This window comes from Cervus elaphus, chromosome 7 (genome assembly GCF_910594005.1).
Source record: "Cervus elaphus chromosome 7, mCerEla1.1, whole genome shotgun sequence".
NCBI classification, from domain to species: Eukaryota; Metazoa; Chordata; class Mammalia; order Artiodactyla; family Cervidae; genus Cervus; species Cervus elaphus.
In genome coordinates, this window is record NC_057821.1 from 27,848,703 (window position 1) to 27,869,180 (window position 20,478).

At 57.0% G+C, this 20,478-nt stretch overlaps 2 protein-coding genes across 5 annotated transcripts; both read left to right on the top strand.

Annotated features, from left to right (window-relative positions):
- The first annotated feature begins 2,394 nt into the window (after positions 1 to 2,394).
- ZBTB12 (zinc finger and BTB domain containing 12) lies at positions 2,395 to 4,962 on the top strand. Its single transcript, XM_043907819.1, has 2 exons — positions 2,395 to 2,776; positions 3,276 to 4,962. Exon 2 carries the CDS (start codon positions 3,297 to 3,299, stop codon positions 4,674 to 4,676), a length of 1,380 nt encoding a protein of 459 aa, XP_043763754.1. The 5' UTR covers positions 2,395 to 2,776; positions 3,276 to 3,296; the 3' UTR covers positions 4,677 to 4,962.
- Positions 4,963 to 6,871: 1,909 nt separating this feature from the next.
- Positions 6,872 to 20,127, top strand: EHMT2 (euchromatic histone lysine methyltransferase 2). 4 transcript variants are annotated; one of them, XM_043907830.1, is made up of 28 exons: positions 6,872 to 6,934; positions 7,581 to 7,647; positions 7,746 to 7,964; positions 8,065 to 8,318; positions 9,085 to 9,169; positions 9,266 to 9,306; positions 9,457 to 9,612; positions 11,201 to 11,338; positions 11,463 to 11,577; positions 11,724 to 11,825; positions 12,052 to 12,200; positions 12,290 to 12,433; positions 12,521 to 12,756; positions 12,836 to 13,018; positions 13,127 to 13,209; positions 13,718 to 13,824; positions 13,911 to 14,033; positions 14,120 to 14,221; positions 14,926 to 15,030; positions 15,130 to 15,284; positions 15,376 to 15,543; positions 16,174 to 16,318; positions 16,694 to 16,771; positions 17,117 to 17,232; positions 17,354 to 17,440; positions 18,898 to 18,976; positions 19,119 to 19,294; positions 19,611 to 20,127. In XM_043907830.1, exons 1-28 carry the CDS (start codon positions 6,893 to 6,895, stop codon positions 19,789 to 19,791), a joined length of 3,636 nt encoding a protein of 1,211 aa, XP_043763765.1. In that variant the 5' UTR covers positions 6,872 to 6,892; the 3' UTR covers positions 19,792 to 20,127. The 4 variants fall into 4 exon arrangements, with proteins under 4 accessions (XP_043763765.1, XP_043763763.1, XP_043763766.1 ...); XM_043907828.1 differs by having other exon boundaries at positions 6,872 to 7,647; XM_043907831.1 differs by lacking the exon at positions 11,724 to 11,825.
- The last annotated feature ends 351 nt before the right edge of the window (positions 20,128 to 20,478 follow it).

Below are 20,478 nucleotides of genomic sequence, written 5' to 3' on the forward strand. Positions count from 1 at the left end.
TTTCCTCCTTTCTCTTGGTTGCTCAAGAAATAGTTGTTTGGATCTGGGCAAAGCACAGTTGCAAAAGTAAACCCACTGCCAAAAATACTTTGAATGGCACAGGGAAATGTCTCAGCTTTCCTACTGCTTACACATTTCCTACCGGGCCACTGCTCACCTCTATCAGTAACCAAGAGTGCTGCTCTAAGCCCTGAGCTTGCTAGTCCCCTGAGAAGTGGGGACTGCGCTGTATCTTTGTTGCTGCATGGTCTTTAGTTGCAGGGAGCAGGGGGCTATTCTCCAGTTGTGATGAGCAGGCTTCTCACTGCGGTGGTTTCTCTTGTTGCAGAGGATGTGTCCTAGGGCACTCGGGGTTCAGTAGTTGTGGCTCTCCAGCTCCAGAGCACAGGCTCAATAGTTGCAGCACACAGGCTTAGTTGCTCCATGGCACGTGTGATCTTCCCAGACCAGGGAAGAACCCCTATTGCCTGCATTGGCAGGAAAATTCTTTACCACTGAGCCACCAGAAGCCTGTAAACAACTCTTGGGAAATTTGGTAATGAGGGAAAGAAGAGATAAGATAGGGAAACAGAATTTTTAAAGTCCTTTCGAAAATTTCAGTCTGTCCCTCAATTAGGCAAAGGTGAAGGGAGGTCTCATTGATTCAGCATGTACTATGTGTCAGGCTCACTTGAACTTTACATTAGCCCTGTGAGGAATCAGGGCCTCCAATTTAAAGATAAAGATACTGTGATTCAGAGAAGGAACTTGCCCAAAGGCCCTCTTTTCATACGTAGTGGGATATGGCTTTGAGCCTAGGGGTGTCTGAAAATCTGACACAAATGCCAACACAATCCATGTGGCCTAACAACACATATTTCTACAAAGAGGGCATTTTAGAATAGAGAGAACTGGCTGAAGGCGGCTCAGGGGTAAAGACTGCCTGAAATGCAGGAGACCTGGGTTCTATCCCTGGGTGGGGAAGATCTGCCGGAGGAGGGTATGGCAACCCACTCCAGGATTTTTGCCTAGGGAATCCCATGGACAGAGGAGACTGGCAGGCTGCAGTCCATAGCGCCACACAGTCAGACATGACTGAAGCGACTAAGCATCAGCAGGGTGAAGGCAAAAAAGTCAGAGAATTTAAAAGAGAAAGGCAAAGAGTAGAGGCACTATCTGAACACTTCCCTCACTTCCCAACTAAAAGGGCATTCCTTAAGTTCAGGATCCAGTTTAAGTCAGGAACAAACTTTTTATGGGTGGATGCCGGCTGAACTGAAGAGGAATGACTTCAACAGTCAGTCATTTATTGTATGACTTTTATTGCAAAACATAACCCAGGACATGATTCATGCAATCAAGAAGCTGGCCATCTAATGGAGAAACCATTAGACTGAACACAGATATTAAACAGTCCACCAAAACTGATGTGTAAGGATAATGCTCTAGTCTACTGGAGAATGTAATAAACAAATCCACGCGGCAAGCAAAAGAGGCTTCTTCACCCGGACTTGGTTGGGTGCAGAAATGAGTACAGGTATATGAGAGGTGCAAGGAAGAAGGCGGGAAGGGAACCAGTCTTCAAGACGCTCAAAAACGCAGGTGCTGAAGCGCAGAGACGGCAGTCTGGGAGGAACAGAGAAAGAGAAGGCAACGGGGCAGAACTGAGGGAGGACTTTGTTCAGGGCGATGGAGTTCTGACCTTGTCAGTATGGTGGAGGAGCAGGGGTAGGATGGACGCTTGTCCTACTAATACATATCTTCACATAATTAGAAGAATTAGTACTAGGTCTATTATATTGTAGGGGGTGAAATGGGCAAGGTCATCGACCTTACGAGGGCGTTTGCCGTGGCAAGAAGTTAGAATCGATTCTGAGAATGGAGGGAAGGAAAGGATGGTTGTGATTTGCTAAGATTTTGAGACAGAGAGGAAGTGGAGGATTGTCTGGCCTTGTAGAAAGTTAAAATATCTTTTAGGCCGGGAGTGCTGAGGTGTTTACCAGCTTCAGAACAGTTGCAAAAATAGGAAAGCGTGGCTGGAGGAAGTATGAACAGAATCAACAGGGGATGAACGCATAGGCAACCAAAAACAACCAACATCTCGGTAGCCACGGGGCGGTCTGGGACCCCAGGAGGGGCCGTGGCTGCAACTCTGCCTCCGCTTCGCGCAGCTGGGTCAGAGAAGTACCGCACGCGTGAGCAGGTGGCAGCGCCGCCCGCGGGGAGCCAGGGAGGATGGGAGAGCAGAGGGCGGGGAGCGCGCGTCGGGGGGCGAGGAGCAAGCTGCGCGGCCGGCCTCAGGGAATGGGGAGGGCGGGCCCCAGCGAGCGGGCCTCCGCGCGGCATTTGGCACGCAAGCGCAGACGGGCCGCGGGGCCCGGAGGCACAGAGGAGGGGGAGCCAGAGCGAGGGGGGTGCGGAACGTATTTCCGCTCTGGCGGACAAATAATACCGGCCAAAGGAGAGGCCAGGCCGTCCGGCCCTTTAACCGTGTGGGGGGAGCTGGTGAAGAAAGGGGGGTCGGGAAAGGGGGAATCCTGCTCCTTTAATTCCCTCCCCTCTTCCTCCTCCCCGAGTTCTCGACGACGCCGCCGCGCGCGGGGCCTGGAACACACTGCACGAGCCGCCCCCGCCCCTCCCCCCTTACGCCCACGCGGAGCCGGCCCCGCGCGCGCGCCCCGTGCACCCCCGCGCCTGCGCGCTGCCCAGGCCCTGCCCGTGTGTGGGGGCGCAGTCGGCCCCGGGGGGGGGTGGGGGAAATAGGGGGGGAAAAAAACAGCGCGCGGAACCCAGCCAGGTGAGCGGCGCGTGCACTCAGGGTCGTGGGGCGGGGGGGGGCGTGCCACGGAGTTCTGAACGTGGGGGGGGCGTGCACGGTGCGTGCAGGCAGGGGGGGAGGACGTGAAAGGCGCGTGCAAACGTGCAAGGGGGCGGCGGAGGAATGGGGCAGCGGGTAAAAGGGGCGGGGTGAGAAGAGGCTGCAACCCGGGTCACCCCAGAACCCCAGGCCTCTGCTCCCTCTTCTGCCGACCTTCCCCTGTGGGCGCGGGCTCGCCCCATCATCGCGGGCGGTAGGGCTGGGGGGTGTGGACGCCGCTGCCCCGCCCCCGGGAACCACGCCTCCCTTCTCCCGAAGGGACAGCGCCTCCCCGGGGGCTGGGGAAACTGAGGAAGAGGCTTGAAGACTGGGTGATCTGATGCTGGGGGGCCCTGCCAAGAATGGGAGCGCAAGGCCTGGGGCCTTGGCTTAGCAAAGCCAGAGACCTTTGTCTCTGACCCGTTTCCTTCCCAACCAGGGTTGCCCACCCCCCGCCACAATGGCCTCTGGGGTGGAAGTCCTGCGCTTCCAGCTGCCTGGCCACGAGGCCGCTACGCTGCGGAACATGAACCAGCTTCGCGCAGAGGAGCGGTTCTGCGACGTGACCATTGTGGCCGACAGCCTCAAGTTCCGCGGCCACAAGGTCATCCTGGCCGCCTGCTCGCCGTTCCTGCGGGACCAGTTCCTGCTGAATCCCAGCTCTGAGCTGCAGGTCTCACTGATGCACAGTGCACGCATAGTGGCTGACCTGCTCCTCTCTTGCTATACGGGCGCCCTGGAATTCGCCGTCAGGGATATCGTTAATTACCTGACGGCCGCGTCCTACCTGCAGATGGAGCACGTGGTGGAGAAATGCCGGAACGCCCTCAGCCAGTTTATCGAGCCCAAAATAGGCCTCAAAGAGGATGGGGTCAGCGATGCCAGCCTTGTGAGCAGTGTCAGTGCCACCAAATCCCTGCTCCCTCCTGCCAGGACCCCAAAGCCAGCCCCCAAACCCCCGCCCCCGCCTCCTCTCCCCCCTCCACTCCTGCGGCCTGTGAAGCTAGAGTTCCCACTGGATGAGGACCTGGAGCTGAAGGCCGAGGAAGAGGATGAGGACGAGGACGAGGACGTGTCTGACATCTGTATCGTCAAGGTGGAATCAGCCCTGGAGGTGGCACACCGGCTCAAGCCTCCCGGGGGCCTGGGAGGAGGTCTGGGCATTGGAGGCTCTGTGGGCAGCCACCTTGGGGAGCTGGCCCAGAGCAGCGTGCCTCCCAGCACTGTGGCCCCACCGCAGGGTGTGGTGAAAGCCTGCTACAGCCTGTCTGAGGACGCGGAAGGGGAGGGCCTGCTCTTGATCCCTGGAGGCCGGGCCAGTGTGGGGGCCACCTCAGGCCTTGTGGAGGCAGCAGCGGTGGCCATGGCTGCCCGGGGGGCGGGGGGCAGCCTGGGGGCAGGGGGCGGCCGGGGACCCCTGCCCGGAGGCTTTTCCAGCGGAAATCCCCTAAAGAACATCAAGTGCACCAAGTGCCCGGAAGTGTTCCAGGGTGTGGAGAAGCTGGTCTTCCACATGCGGGCCCAGCACTTCATCTTCATGTGCCCGCGCTGCGGCAAGCAGTTCAACCACAGCAGCAACCTCAACCGCCACATGAACGTGCACCGCGGCGTCAAGTCGCACTCGTGTGGCATCTGCGGCAAGTGCTTCACGCAGAAGTCCACGCTGCACGATCACCTCAACCTCCACTCGGGAGCGAGGCCCTATCGCTGCTCCTACTGCGACGTGCGCTTCGCTCACAAGCCGGCCATTAGGCGGCACCTCAAGGAGCAGCACGGCAAGACCACAGCAGAGAACGTGCTGGAGGCTAGTGTGGCCGAGATCAATGTCCTCATCCGCTAGCGAGGCGGGCGCCGGGGCCCTGGGCGAGGTGGGGAGGGGCTCCCTGGTCCAGGAGAATAGGGGGGTGGGGGGTCGGGGGGCAGGCAGGTACAGTGGGAGCCTGAGCAGACACACAGCAAGGGGCCGAAGATTCCTTGGAGAGAAGACCCTGCCTCTTCAGAAGGAAAAGATGGAGAGAGGGAGAGTTCTTTGAGAAGGCCAAGGGAATAGGGGGTCCCAGAGAAAGTTTCTTCTCTTGGAGGTGCATGGATATGTGGAGGGAGGGAAAAGGGCTTATGGAATGAGGTGGTGGGGGCGGGGGGGGAGAGACTGGAAAATGTTTTATTCCTGGCTAAGGCTGCCCAGGAAGAGGTTCTGACATTTCTTGAAGGGCGGGGGGGGGTGGGGGGTGCGGGTGGGAAGTGGGAGGGAATCTGGCAGGAGGCAGCTTACCTGCTTCTGCTTGGAATAGATCCTTGGGAGAGGGAGTGGTAGGGGGAAAGGATGACTGAATTCTGGAGAAGGGAAGGGGAGACAGTTCTTGCATGCTGGGGAAATGGGATGGGTACAAGACTCACCAAAATTCTAGGGAGAACAAAATAAGATGGCAGGTAAGAGAATATGGGGGTGAGCAGCCTGGGTAGATACTGGGAAGTGGGGTACAACAGCAAGAACTACAAATAGTGGTGGGGGTGGGGGGTAGGGCACTTAGATGAGAGTACACAGAAGGGCTGTTGTGGGGGGAGGGAGAGTAGTAGAGACTTATACAGTATTTTTTAAGAAAACAAAACGTATTTTTTAGGATTTTTTCTGGAGTTTGGGGTTTTACTTTTTTGGCTTTTGTTTTCCACAAAATAAAAAAAAAACAAACTTTTTTTTCTTTATACTCTGTCTGGCAACTGTGTGTAAATGACTATCCCACCTTAGACCATCCCACCCTCTGATGTCATTTGCTAAGTACTCAGAGGTCACAACTCATGCAGGTCTCATGCCTAAAGGAGCCTTGACAGGGGAAGGGAAATGTGACAGGTGGGCTCCTCTAGCCAGAGACCCTCCCAGTTCTGCATCCTCAATTTCTGTCAGCTCACAGCACAAGTGTTCAGTGATTTTTTTGGCAGAGGTGTTAACAGATAACCTGCTCCAGTTGAGGAGTTGGGTATGATGGCTAGGAATGAGCTATAGTTGTGATCACTGTGCCCATCAAAATTGTAAGCAGAAGCCTGTGTTTGGGCATTTGGTCTGGGGAAAGGGCTCATGCCCTGGAGAAAGCTAAAAACCGCTGTTTGGATTCTGGTATGGAGAAGACTACAATTCCCAGAAAGCTCTGAAACGGTTCTTAACCAGAGAACTACAGTTCCCAGAAGGCCTTGAATTGGCCTCAGGTGCCCTATATCCTAACCATTTGCCTGTGTAGAATATTGCAAGTACAGCTATTTTCCAAACTTTGACCACATGTAAGACCTAAAGAGATGGTACCCTGAATGCTGCTATCAAAGTTCTGTGTCTCGGTGTAATACCATTCGTACTTCCACTACTGGCTGGGCTATGACCCACGGAGTGCCTAGTATGCTTGTAAAGTGTTTGGCAAAAAAAAAAAACGTTACTTACTAGAGTGTCTGCAGATAGTAATGACTCGGGCCTCTGGGGGCTTACCTGGATCCCTAGTGCACGTGGTGGCTTAACATGTCTGGCATAAACGGGAGACACATTCAGCCCCAGGTTTTCAAAAGGGGTCGCTGCTCCAGGGTACACTGAAGCCGCTTGCTAGGACCAGCTAAGACTAAAGGTGTCCTCCGCGCGTCCCCATCGCCCCCTTCTTGCTCGTTAGAGAAGCGAGGCCAAGAGGCCCAGGCTTCAATCCACAGTGACCCAGAAAACTAGAAAGAAACCAGAAGCGGGAGAAGCACACGCGGGTAGGATTGGATATACAGACTAACGAGAGCCGGAAGGCTCAGACGCTCCGCTAATTACCTAAAGCCAGGTGGGAGATGGAGAAGCCACACCTGGACCCAGGCGTGCTTCGCCTTCGGTTCCCAGCAGAGTGAGGCCAGGAATGGCAGCAATTCTCCCCTGCCGCTCCCAGTTTAGGACAGGAACTGCCATCTCCGAGGCCGCTCTCGGGGGGAAAATGGCCAGAAAGCGCGTGGTGGCTCCTTTAAGGCTCCTCTCAGCCCTCCCTCCCAACCCACGTGACCCGGGGCGGCCGCGCGCCGGCTCGGCCCCCCGCGCAAGCGGCGATGGCGGCGGCGGCGGGAGCTGCAGCGGCGGCGGCCGCCGAGGTGCGGAAGGGGAGGGGGAGAGGCGGGTGCATGCCCGCGCGCGCGCCCGGGGGAAGCGCGCGCCCGTGCAATGCTCCGGGGGTGCAACGGGGCCGGGGGGCCCGAGCGAGACTTGCAGCAATCCGGAGGGCCAGCACCGGGGGCGGATGAGGGGACCAGGGGGTGGGAGGTGGGGGGAGTGGGCACGGAGGCGCGCGTGCAGCCGCCGGCTGCCCCCGAGTGGGCGGCGGGCGCCGGGGCCCCAGGAGCACGCGCGAGGGGCACGAGGGGCCGTCCACCGGGCTGGGGGGCAGCGGGCGCTGGAGGGGTTGGTGCCCGGGGTCCCCGCGGCCTGGGGGACAAAGGGGGAGCGGCGCGTGCAGCCGGGAGGAGGGGGCGGGGCCGGGGCGCAGAGGCCCCGCCCCCTCCCCCTCCTCTCTTCTCGGCCCCTGAGATGCGGGGTCTGCCTAGAGGGAGGGGGCTGATGCGGGCCCGGGGGAGGGGTCGTGCGGCCCCTCCGGGCAGCCGAGGCCGCGGAAGGGGGGGGGCCCATAGAGGAAGAGGTAGGCCCCGGAGCCTGCTCTCTCTACCCAGGGCCCAGGCGTCCTGGGCCCCCCAACTTCCTACCGGACTGACCAGCCCTCCTATCCCTTGTGTCCCCTCCCAGGGGGAGGCCCCCGCTGAGATGGGGGCGCTGGTGCTGGAGAAGGAGCCCAGAGGAGCCACCGAGAGAGGTGAGTGCAGTAGAAACGGGCCCTGTTGGACCTTCACCTCCCCCACAACACATGATCTCCTGAGCCCTTAGCCCTGGACTTTTTCTCTTCCATTACAGTTCATGGCTCTTTGGGGGACACCCCTCGTAGTGAGGAGACCCTGCCCAAGGCCAGCCCCGACTCCCTGGAGACTGCTGGCCCCTCATCCCCAGCCTCTGTCACGGTCACTGTCGGCGATGAGGGGGCTGACACCCCTGTAGGGGCCACACCACTCATTGGGGATGAACCCGAGAATCTCGAGGGAGATGGGGACCTCCATGGGGGTCGTATCCTGCTGGGTGAGAGGCCGGGGGAGTCTGGGGAGGGGTGAGGTGGGGTAACTTCTGACTCTGCCTTCCTTCTTATCTTGTCTCCTGCCTGCCTGCCTGTGTTTTCCAGGCCATGCCACAAAGTCGTTCCCGTCTTCCCCCAGCAAAGGGGGTGCCTGTCCCAGCCGAGCCAAGATGTCAATGACAGGGGCCGGAAAATCACCCCCATCAGTTCAGAGTTTGGCTATGAGGCTGCTGAGTATGCCGGGCGCCCAGGGGGCGCCAGCAGCAGGGCCTGAACCCCCTCCGGCCACAGCCAGCCCAGAGGGGCAGCCCAAGGTTCATCGAGCCAGGAAAACCATGTCCAAACCAGGAAATGGACAGGTGAGGCTTAGGGGGATGGCTGTGGGAGTGGGAGAGACAGGGTAATTAACCATAAACTCCCGTGGGCTTCTTTTTTACAATTTAGCTTTAGGCCTTTTCTTATCGGATAGGTGACTGCTTCACATATTTACCAAGGGGCTACTATATTGCAGATTCTTTACTGGGGCTTAATCTAGGAACATACCAGATGCCTATCTTCCTGAGGTTTGTGCTCTTAGGGAGAGGAGAGTAGAAGATACAAATGTTGAAAAGTTAATTATGTCGTCATGTCTTAATTACTCTTATGATAACAACTATAGAGACTTCAAACCACCTTTCCTTTCTACCTCAAAGCAAGCCCCAAGGGAACTTCTCCCTCCCTTCTTTGAAACTCTTCCTGCTGTTTTAAAGGTTTTACTGTGAATCTCTACAGAGAAGGAGACAAGGGAAGTAACAAGAGCCCCAGAATCTCAGAATCTTTATGACAGTGTTTTTAGGGCTCTTGATATCATGTTGTTCTGAGTTTGCTTTGGGTAGCTTTGATCAAGGCCTTAATTTGTGTTTTTCCATGTGGGAAGGAGGGGGCAAGGGGCCTGCTTTTGCGTGTATGAATGGTTGAGTGTTAGAAGGGGAATATGGCTTGACGTGGTTCTTATTGCCGGAGAACTTTGGATGGCAATTCTGAGGGTGTGGCTCACCACCCCACCCCCAACCTGGGGCTCTCAGCTCATCCAGACAGAACCATAGATGCTCCCTGACCCTAAGTGTGCTCCCTCTCGGCCCCCAGCCCCCAGTCCCTGAGAAGCGGCCCCCTGAAGTGCAGCATTTCCGCATGAGTGATGACGTGCACTCGCTGGGGAAGGTGACCTCAGGTCAGTCCCATCCCCCACCTACCTGTGGCTTGCTATGGCCTGTGCTAAGGGCTTAGAGTACCAGCCTCACTCCTTTCTGTCTCTGTCTCCTTCCAGATGTGGCCAAAAGGAGGAAGCTGAACTCAGGAGGTGGCTTGGTGAGCCAGGAGGGGCTAGGAACAGGGCCTCTCCCCCTGAGAGCTTGCTCTGAGGCAGCCCCAGAGCTGGGGTTCCATCTTACCCTCACAGGAAATGGGTTGGTGAGTTGGTGATGCCAGCAGCATCAATTTTTCTTCAACTTTTTCTAGTCAGAGGAGTTGGCTTCTACACGGACTTCAGGAGAAGTGACCCTGGAGAAGGGGGACCCTGGGTCCCTGGAGGAGTGGGAAACGGTGGTGGGGGATGACTTCAGCCTCTACTATGATTCCTATTCTGTGGATGAGCGGGTGGACTCTGACAGCAAGGTGAGAGGGAGCCGGCCACTCTCCCAGCCGTGCTCCCCCCGCATCCAGGGCTCATTCTCCAGTCTTTGCTGCCCCACTTTTTCCTCTCTTTCCTTTTCTGAACACCCACTAGTTCACTGCCCCATACTATCTATAACTTATTTCCAGTGTGTGCTCCACCCCATACCATCCCCTTGTCCCTCTCCACAGTGATAATCACCACCCTGGACTTGGGGTTTAACATCTCGTTTTATGGTTTATTTGTTGTTTGCTTGTTTATTCCTTTGCTTCTTGTTTGGTTTGTTTCACGTGTATGTTTGGTTTGTTTCACATGTGTGTTTGCCCGTGCAACATAATGCTTAGTCTTGCCTCTTTTACTTTTTGTTTGTTTTATCATGGAATCTTTCAGATACACATACAAAATAGAATAGTGAGCCCCCAGGTGGCCATCACCCAGCTCAAAGGATTATCAATACACAGCAGATCTTGACTCATCTCTTCCTCCCTTGATACCTATACCTACTGGATTGGTTCGAAGCAAATGCCAGGCACCATTTCATTTTATCTAGAAACATTTCCATAAGTCTCTCTAAACATAAGACCTCTGTCTGTTTTCAAAAGATTTACAGATTTTTTTTTTTTTGGCCGAACATGTGGCTTACAGGGATCTTAGTTTCCCAACCAGGGATAGAACGCATGCTTCCTACAGGGGAAGCATGGAGACCTAACCACTGGACCTCCAGGGAGGTCCCTACAAATGATTCTTTAATCCCATCGCCTTGCTACCAGTCAGTCTTCACATTTTCTCAGTTGTTTCATAAATGGGTTTTCATTTGTCAAGTTTCAAATGAGGTCCACACATTGATCTGACTATTTATCTTAGGTCTCTCTTGGTATATAGGTTCCCTGCCTTCTAAAAAATAAGCTTTTTTTTGCCATTCATTTGTTAAAGGAACCAAGTCAATTGTCCTGCATCACACTTAGGAGTTGGCTGATTGGGTGGGAACTGACATGTAATTCTCTGTCCAATGTTTCTTCTTGTAAATTCATGGATCTAGAAGTGTGATCAGCCTCAGAGGCCTGTTATTTTTCTTTTTAGTTTGGTAAGACTTGATAGATGCTTCCTGTTGTATCATCAGGTGTTGGACATTTGGTCTTTTATTAGTGAAGTTAAGATCAGTGGATTGAGACGATATCACCCTGATTTCATTATAGCATTTCTGATTAGCTGTTCATGTAGTGTTTTCAGTTTCGCCTGTTTATGAACTTCATAGAGTCTCATACTATACATTTGTTATCTGGAACTTCTTTTTTTTTCCTGCTTACTATTCTGTTGCCAAGATCATCACATTTTTGCATGTCACCATAGCACCTTATTTTTCATTGCTGTATAACATGCCACACCCCCTCTTTGTACCCAGCCTTTCCTTCCTCTCCTGTCCACAGTCATCTTCACCAGGGAACTGTCCTTGGGGAATTATGGTTTTCTTGATCATACCTCCTTCTCTGAGTCCCAGGGGTTGGATGTGTCCTACCCTGCCTCTCTCCCAAGTTCTCCCCAAGAGCGAGCTGTGGCCTGGGGGGGGCCACAGCTTTACCTCTCTTCCAGTCTGAGGTCGAAGCTCTGGCTGAACAACTGAGTGAGGAAGAGGAAGAAGAGGAGGAGGAAGAGGAGGAAGAAGAAGAGGAGGAGGAGGAGGAAGAAGAAGAAGAGGAAGATGAAGAGTCCGGCAATCAGTCTGACAGGGTAGGATTGGAGGCCGGCGGCCCCGGAGGAGTGGAGACTGCAGGACCGGAGGTCTGAGTCCTCCAAGGAGGCGGGTTACGGGCTGGGGGCCACCCGACTCCCTAATGCTCCTCCTTCTCCCCAGAGTGGTTCCAGCGGCCGCCGCAAAGCCAAGAAGAAATGGCGGAAGGACAGCCCATGGGTGAAGCCATCACGGAAACGGCGGAAACGAGAGCCTCCGAGGGCCAAGGAGCCACGAGGTAAGGAGGCCCCTCTGCTTTGGGGTCCCCTCCTCCAGCCCCCTCCTGGCCCCCAGAGAGTGCGCATGCACACCCCCGCTCCGCATGCACCCCCGCGCCCAGGCACCTGTGAGCTCGCACTCTCACTCTCTCTGTCTCTGTGTCAGGAGTGAATGGTGTGGGCTCCTCAGGCCCCAGTGAGTACATGGAGGTCCCTCTGGGGTCCCTGGAGCTGCCCAGCGAGGGGACCCTCTCTCCCAACCACGCTGGTAATTGCCAATTGCCGATTGCCGGGATAGGGAGCCGCTAGGGGTGCCCTCAGGGCCGGAGGGAATGGGGAGGAGGGGGACCCCGCTGGAGCTGGGGTGTCCATGACCAGACTTTGGGGGTTCTGGAGCATGGAGGGAAAGTCAGGGTGGGGGTGAGAGGCCCCATGAGGGGTCCTGGCAGGTGAGAGGCTGGGCCTTCCTCAGCTCCCTGTTCCCTCTGTCCAAGGGGTGTCCAATGATACATCTTCGCTGGAGACAGAGCGCGGGTTTGAGGAGCTGCCCCTCTGCAGCTGCCGCATGGAGGCCCCCAAGATAGACCGCATCAGCGAGAGAGCGGGGCACAAGTGCATGGCCACGGAGAGTGTGGATGGAGAGGTGGGCCCAGGGGGTAGCAAACGAGATGCCAGGGCAAGCAGCCCGAGAGCCCAGCCTCACCTCTTGTCACCCGGCCTCGCTGCCCACAGCTGTCCGGCTGCAATGCTGCCATCCTCAAGCGGGAGACCATGAGACCGTCCAGCCGTGTGGCCCTGATGGTGCTCTGTGAGACCCACCGCGCGCGCATGGTCAAACATCACTGCTGCCCTGGCTGTGGCTACTTCTGCACGGCGGTGAGTAACCAGCAGGGCAGCCAGGAGGCATGCCCCCACAGGGGCAGGGGCTCCCGGAATCTGACCACGTTGTTTCCCTGCCCCTAGGGCACCTTCCTGGAGTGTCACCCCGACTTCCGTGTGGCCCACCGCTTCCACAAGGCCTGTGTGTCCCAGCTGAACGGAATGGTCTTCTGTCCTCACTGTGGGGAGGATGCATCTGAGGCCCAGGAGGTGACCATCCCTCGGGGGGATGGGGTGACCCCACCGGCTGGCACTGCAGCCCCCGCCCCCCCACCCCTGGCCCAGGATGCCCCCGGGAGAGCGGACACTTCCCAGCCCAGGTACTGGCTTCGCCCTTGCCTTCTGTCTCTTCCCTGCACAGTCCCCATCTGCCCTAGACATCTGCACCTTCTCCCACAGTGCCCGGATGCGTGGGCAGGGGGAGCCTCGGCGTCCGCCCTGCGACCCTCTGGCCGACACCATCGACAGCTCGGGGCCCTCCCTAACCCTGCCCAACGGGGGCTGCCTCTCAGCTGTAGGGCTGCCACCAGGGCCAGGCCGGGAGGCCCTGGAGAAGGCCCTGGTCATCCAGGAGTCGGAGAGGTGAGTAGGGGATGCACACGCAGGCACAGCCGCTAGACTGGGGCTGGGAGTGTGGATCTGTAGCTCTCGGGGTTGATACTTGAATCTGAGGGGCCCTCACCCCGGCAGGCGGAAGAAGCTCCGGTTCCACCCCCGGCAGTTGTACCTGTCCGTAAAGCAAGGGGAGCTGCAGAAGGTGATCCTGATGCTGTGTGAGTGTCCCCCTTGTTCATTCAGCAGACCCTACCTGAGCTCCACTTATGTGCCCACCCCTGGGCTCAGGGCCAGGAGGGCAGCCACGTGGGACACGGTCTTTGCCCCAAAGGACTTAGGCTGGTAGGGGACGCAGATACACAGGTCGCCTGTGGTGATGGGGACTGTGGTGGCAAGGAGCGCAGAGGCCCTGGGCCCTGTTCTGAGAGCTTACGCACCTTCACTCACTTGTATCTTCCCAGCAGAGACTCAGAGTGGTGAACTGGCTTGCCCAGTGCACAGGGTACTGAGGGGCTGGGGCCATTTGAACTTGGGCAGAGCTGGTGCTCTTAACGTCTTGCTGTCACGAGACTGTGCCACAGTGGTCGTGAGCACAGGGGAGGCCCAGGGGGCGCCCCTGACCCGACTTGGGGTCCTGAGAAGCCTTCCTGGAGGAGATGCCACCCACCCCCTAGCTTGCTCACCGCGTGTCCCTCCCTCTCCCGGTGTGGTGGGCTCTCCCCACAGTGGACAACCTGGACCCCAACTTCCAGAGTGACCAGCAGAGCAAGCGCACACCCCTGCACGCGGCTGCCCAGAAGGGCTCTGTGGAGATCTGCCATGTGTTGCTGCAGGTCAGCGTGGGCCCCGCCTGGGACCACTAGCACCCCACCCCACCCCCACCCAGCCCCTTCCTGGTGCCAACAGCCCCTCCGTGCAGGCTGGAGCCAACATCAATGCCGTGGACAAGCAGCAGCGGACGCCACTGATGGAGGCCGTGGTGAACAACCACCTGGACGTGGCTCGCTACATGGTGCAGCGCGGGGGCTGTGTCTACAGCAAGGTGCGTGGCCGGACGGGCCGGGGCTGGGCTCAGGGGCTGGGCCTGAGGTGCCAGCCTGAGGGCTCATCTACCCGCATCTCCCCCAGGAGGAAGACGGCTCCACCTGCCTCCACCACGCAGCCAAAATTGGGAACCTGGAGATGGTCAGCCTGCTGCTGAGCACGGGACAGGTGGACGTCAATGCCCAGGTCAGCAGCCTGGTTCCCTTTCTCCCTCGTCTGACCTCTGATCCTTTCCTTGCCTGTCACACTGTTCCAGTCTGTTCCTGTCTCTTTTCCCTGCTTCACTTGTATTTCTCTTTATTCTTTTCTGTTTCTTTCTGTTTTTCTGTACCAGTTTTCAAAATGAGTTGCTGCTTTAATCTCTGGAACTGGCCAGTATTAACTCAGTTTTTCACCTGTTGAAGGTGTTTTAGTCTGTGTTCTCCTTGATCTTTGAGCCGTTCTATCCTTTGTCCAGAAGAAGCCCCTTGCCAGAGGCTCCTGTGGCTTTGAACTGATCTAGTAGTCTTTGAGAGCATCCTTGTCAGCAGCTATCCTGCGCCAGACTCAGACTCTACCACTTTCTAGGAAACTCTGGTTCCTTTAAGTGGGAAATATTTTTTTGGAGACTACAACAATCTGTGTACCTAGGGGTGGTTATTGCTATTGGGATCCCTGCTTCTCTTGTGAGCGGGTAGATCTAGGAAATATATTTTAGAAAGAGAAAAATTACTTTGCAGTCTTGAGCCACAGACACTATTAGTCCCAGTTTATAAATGAAGAAATTGAGACCCAGAGACCTTAAATTACCTGCCCCTGGACCCCACTGCCTGTGAGTGGTGGAGCCGGAACTCTGTGTGAGCAGGGCGGGAGCTGAGTCTCCACCCTCCCCCTTCCCTCCCCGCCCCCAGGACAGCGGCGGGTGGACCCCCATCATCTGGGCTGCAGAGCACAAGCACATAGAAGTGATCCGCATGCTTCTGACACGGGGCGCGGATGTCACTCTCACCGACAACGTGAGTGAGGGTTTGGTGGGGATGCCGGAGGTGGGCTCAGTCCTACCCTGTGCCTAGGTGCCGGCTGGGTTCAAGCCTCGCCCCCTTCCACCTCCACAGGAGGAGAACATCTGCCTGCACTGGGCGTCCTTCACCGGCAGCGCCGCCATCGCCGAGGTCCTCCTGAACGCCCGCTGCGACCTCCACGCTGTCAACTACCATGGGGACACGCCCCTGCACATTGCGGCCCGGGAGAGCTACCACGACTGCGTGCTGTGAGCCCCTCACCCCCGCACACATACCCCTGCACACCCCTCTGCCACCTCTCACGGCCAGGCACCCCACGGGCTCCCTGTCCCCTCCCAGGTTGTTCTTGTCACGCGGGGCGAACCCTGAGCTGCGGAACAAGGAGGGGGACACGGCGTGGGACCTGACACCCGAGCGTTCCGACGTGTGGTTTGCCCTCCAGCTCAACCGCAAGCTCCGGCTCGGGGTGGGGAATCGGGCCATCCGCACAGAGAAGATCATCTGCCGGTGAGCCTGGGCTCTCTCCGCACCCAGAGCCCCCTCCCCAGGCCCCTTGGAGCCTCGAAGTCCCCAGAACCACCTCTGTTCCCCCCTGCAACACATATAGCTAGAGTTGCCAGATACAGCAAATAAAAATAGACATCTGGCTAAATTAGAATTTCAGGTGAACAACACATACTTAAAATGTTTAAGAGTGTTCTAAGCAGTATAGTTGGGACATGAAAGTGAAAGTGTTAGTCGCTCAGGCTTGTCCGACTCGGTGACCTCGTGGACTGTAGCCTGCCAGGTTCCTCTGCCCATGGGATTCTCCAGGCAGGAATACTGGACTGGGTTGCCATGCCCTCCTCCAGGGGATCTTGCCAATCCAGGGTTTGAACCCAGGTCTCCCACATTGCAGGTGATTCTTTACTGTCTGAGTCACCAGGGAAGCCATGTACTAAAAAAGTTATTTCCTGATTATCTGATCTGAAATTCAGATTTTTAACTAAGTGTCCTGCCTCTGATTTTGGAACCTTACTCCCCACACCCGATGAACCCCCAGAACACCCTCTCCCCTCTCCCCCAGCCCTCTCCTGGCTCCTAGGGAAGCCCTCACCCCTTGCCCTAGCCATCCAGTTCCATCTCCCCTCCTGCCAGGGATGTGGCTCGGGGCTATGAGAATGTCCCCATCCCCTGTGTCAACGGTGTGGACGGGGAGCCCTGCCCCGAGGATTACAAGTACATCTCGGAGAACTGCGAGACGTCCACCATGAACATTGACCGCAACATCACCCACCTGCAGGTGAGTGGGGCCCTGGGACCTCCTCCCAAAGGGGCACCCAGAGCCACCAAGTGGAGCTGGGCATGTTGTGGGCCAACAAGGGCTCTGGCCAAGGTGGTGGGGCTGAAAGGGACCTCTAGTGTGGGCTTGCATCCACCTGGGGAGGGGAGCCTTTTTCTAGGACCTATGAAGCTGTGTCCTATCACATGGGCTCATGGTGGCCCTAGTGATACCCCCATCAACAGCATCTTGATTCCCCCTCCTCCTGGGACCCTCACCACCACTACCTTACAATGTGGACCCTAGAGAAAGGACAGCAGTTGGGGGGCTTGTGGGGGGAAGCTGAGGGGCCTGGGCCGATTCTGGGGGGTGAGCTGACCCTGCCTCCTACCCCAGCACTGCACGTGTGTGGATGACTGTTCCAGCTCCAACTGCCTGTGTGGCCAGCTCAGCATCCGCTGTTGGTATGACAAGGTATGTGCCCTGGCAACCCACCCCTCCACTCCTCCAAAGGAGCTGGCCTCTGACACCAGCTCTCTGGGGCCTTGTCCTTGCCTTCTATCCTGCGGGGGAAGTAGCAGAGAGGGCAGGGCGAGACTCGAGACTCCTAGGATGTTGCCATGACAGAGACTTGGCCCAGGTATATGCAAATAAAGGGCGATGGCTGTGGGTTTCCTGTTGGATGAACTCAGAGTATACGTGGCCTCCCTGAGTCTGGGGTGGGGTCAGCAGTGGATTTCTCGGTGAAGTCTTGGGAGTCCTGGGCAGCTGAGGGAGGCACCACACAAAAACCATTGTCCTCCCCTCCCTTGACCCCAGGATGGGCGGCTACTCCAGGAATTTAATAAGATCGAGCCCCCACTGATTTTTGAGTGTAACCAGGCATGCTCCTGCTGGAGAAACTGTAAGAACCGAGTTGTGCAGAGCGGCATCAAGTGAGTCCCCGCCCCTTGGCCCTCCTCACCCCCCCCCCCACTCCCCCCCACTTCTCTCCCTTGGGAAGCTTCCACGTCACCTCCCTCAATACCGTCCTACCGTCCTCTCTCCCACCCCCAGGGTGCGACTGCAACTCTACCGAACAGCCAAGATGGGCTGGGGCGTCCGTGCCCTGCAGACCATTCCCCAGGGTACCTTCATTTGCGAGTGAGTAGCTGAGCGGGAGGGGTACTTTGGCTTCTGGGGGCACAGGGCTGGGTGCGGGGCCACGGCTGACTCCCAGGCATCCCTCTCTGCCCTTCTCCCTAGTGCGTCCACCTGGCCAGCCTCCTCTGACCCCCATCCCTGAGCCTCCACTCTGCCCAGGCCACAGGGCCTGCGTCTTTCCCTCCCCATCGGTATCTTTCTGAGCCTCACACTCCCTCTCCCCTACCCTTCTCAACTGGGGAAAGCCCCAGTTTTAACAGACCAGGGTTTGAGCCCCATTCTGCCATTGGATGTCCTCGGCCAAGTTCACAACCTCTTTGAGCCTCCTTCTTCTTGTCTGCAAAATGGAGGTGATAACAACTACCCTTCCGTCCACCTCCTCAGGAGCCTCAGGCCTGTCCATCCGTCGGTTCTTTCTCTTCCTAGCATCTGTAACTTCTCCATGTCTCCTAGCTTTTACCCCATGGCCTTCAAACTTAATTTTCTTTGGCTTTAAAAAAAAAAAGTAATTCATCCCTATTTGGCTATTTAAGAAACCATTCATTTTTCCTCCATCATGTCATCTCTCAGTTTGACTCAGACAAGCGGCCTCTTCCTGCTGGGTCTCAGTTTCCCCCCCATCCACTCCCTGCTCATCCCTGCCCAGGTCTGCCTTTACCCTCTCCCTCTGCTGATGCTTCCTCTCAACGGTCCCCACACCCCGACCCCTGTGTCTCAGTCTGCATTCTCCTGGCATCCGCCACCCCTTTAGCTCTGGCTCCCATGACACCATCCTTACCTGCAACCCATCCTTTCTTCCTCTTCACCAGCTCCTCTCCCTCTGCTTTCCAAACGTGGGTGCTTCCTCCCCAGTTCTTCACAGCTTCTGGGGCTCCATCCCTTCCTGCAGTCTTCACTTCTCTCCTGTCCTCAGCCCGACCTTGCTGGGTGATTCCTCGTCCTCCCCACGTCCACGCCTGAACAGATTCCCCACCCAGGCCCTCTGCCAAGATACTCATCCCTTCACCCCAGAGGCTTGGTACCTCCATGCTCTCCCAAATCATCCTCTGGTGCAGCTTCAACCTTCCCTGTAGCTACCCCACCACTGCTACTCCAGTGGCCCCACACTTCTGACCCCTGCCCCACACTATCGGTCCTGCCTGTTGATCTAGCTGTCCGGGGGGACCCCAACTGGCCAGAGTTTGTTTTCTGTGTACCCTCACATGCCTGTGTCCCCAGACTCCTCTTCCTCATCCCCCTTCTGGATGGGGACCTCCCACCCCCTCCCTCCCACATTATGTCTGCTATCCTTGGGTCACCCACCCCAGCCATGTGGATCTGTGAGATTCACGGACAGTGACTGGGGCAGCTGACAAACAGTGAAAGAGGAATCCCGGGCTGTGGGGAGAGAGAGGGCCTGGAGCCTACTTCCAGTAATTCCCTGCTTACCTCCAGAACCACCGCTTCCTGCCCAACAGGTATGTCGGAGAACTGATCTCTGATGCCGAGGCTGATGTGAGAGAGGACGATTCTTATCTCTTCGACTTAGACAACAAGGTGGGCAGGAGACCCCCTTGCCGTCCTCCTCTCAAGCAGCAGATGGAAACCTGGGGAGGAGGGACTGGGTGATCGGTGGGGCAAGGAGGTTGGCCAGCCAGCAGGGTGGTGGTAGATGTGATGAGTGGTGCTCCCCCCTCAGGATGGAGAGGTGTACTGCATCGATGCCCGTTACTACGGCAACATCAGCCGCTTCATCAACCACTTGTGTGACCCCAACATCATCCCCGTCCGGGTCTTCATGCTGCACCAAGACCTGAGATTTCCACGCATCGCCTTCTTCAGTTCCCGAGATATCCGGGCCGGGGAGGAGCTGGGGTGAGGCCTCCTGAGGCTCAGCCAGGGGTGTGGGAGATGCAACAAGCCCCAGACCAAAAGCAGAAGGCTGGCAAGTGCCTGGTTTCCAGGCAAGGATTAGAGCAGAGCCTCTCTGAAGTCACTGTAGACAGAGTCCTGATTTTGAGTCAGTAGGTTTGGGGTGGGTCGTGAGAGCCTTCACTTCTAACAAGGTCCCAGGCAATGCTGGTGCTGCCGGGGCATTTGAACCTAGGAGGACTTAGAGCCTCTCTGAAGATGGGAGTGGGTGCTCTGGAGTTGGTCTGGGCCCCACAGATCTCTCGTGCTCCTCTGACAGGTTTGACTATGGTGACCGCTTCTGGGACATCAAAAGCAAGTACTTCACCTGCCAGTGTGGCTCTGAGAAGTGCAAGCACTCGGCTGAAGCCATTGCCCTGGAGCAGAGCCGCCTGGCCCGCCTGGACCCACACCCCGAGCTGCTGCCTGAGCTCAGCTCCCTGCCCCCTGTCAACCCGTGAGATCGGACCACAGCCTCCATCCAGTTGGACAGCCACCAGCTCAGCAGCCACTTCTGCCGCTTGCCCACAGCCCACGCCTGGGGGTTTTTACCGTTTCCTCTTTCCCTTATCCCTTCACACATTCCTCAGCCAGCTCCCAGCCAGGCCCTGGAGGTCTGACAGCCCCTGTCTCCCAGAGCTGGTTCTTTCCTGGGAGGGTGACTTCAGGGCTGGCCACCCCTCCCCCATGCTCCCCACCCCACCCCCATTCCCCACCCTCAGCTGAAGTTTGATGAAATTGAGCCTCTGTGCTAATTGATTTCCTTTGTTCTCAATAAATGTTGAGTTTATAATAAACTGGATGACTGTTGGCGGAAAAGCATACACAGCCCGAGGGAATGTGGGTCCAAGGGGCAGAAAGGGGTTGGGAAGGAGGCTGGGCACGTGTGGCCGGTGTGGATAGCCCTCCAGGGGAAAGGGAAGGTTGGGGGGGGATTACTGTGGGGCAGTCTAGTCTAGGGTAGGTCTCATCTTCACACTTAAATCTTCCTGTAGGAGAGCGTGGGCATGGCTGTATTACAGTTGGAAGTAGTTTACAGAATTCTAAAGGATTTTCTTAGAGTGTGTGAGTTCTTCAGGCCATGGTCCGTGAGCCCTGACCTGACACATCCCAGGCTTTCCTTCCCGCACTCCAGCTTCCAGCGCTCA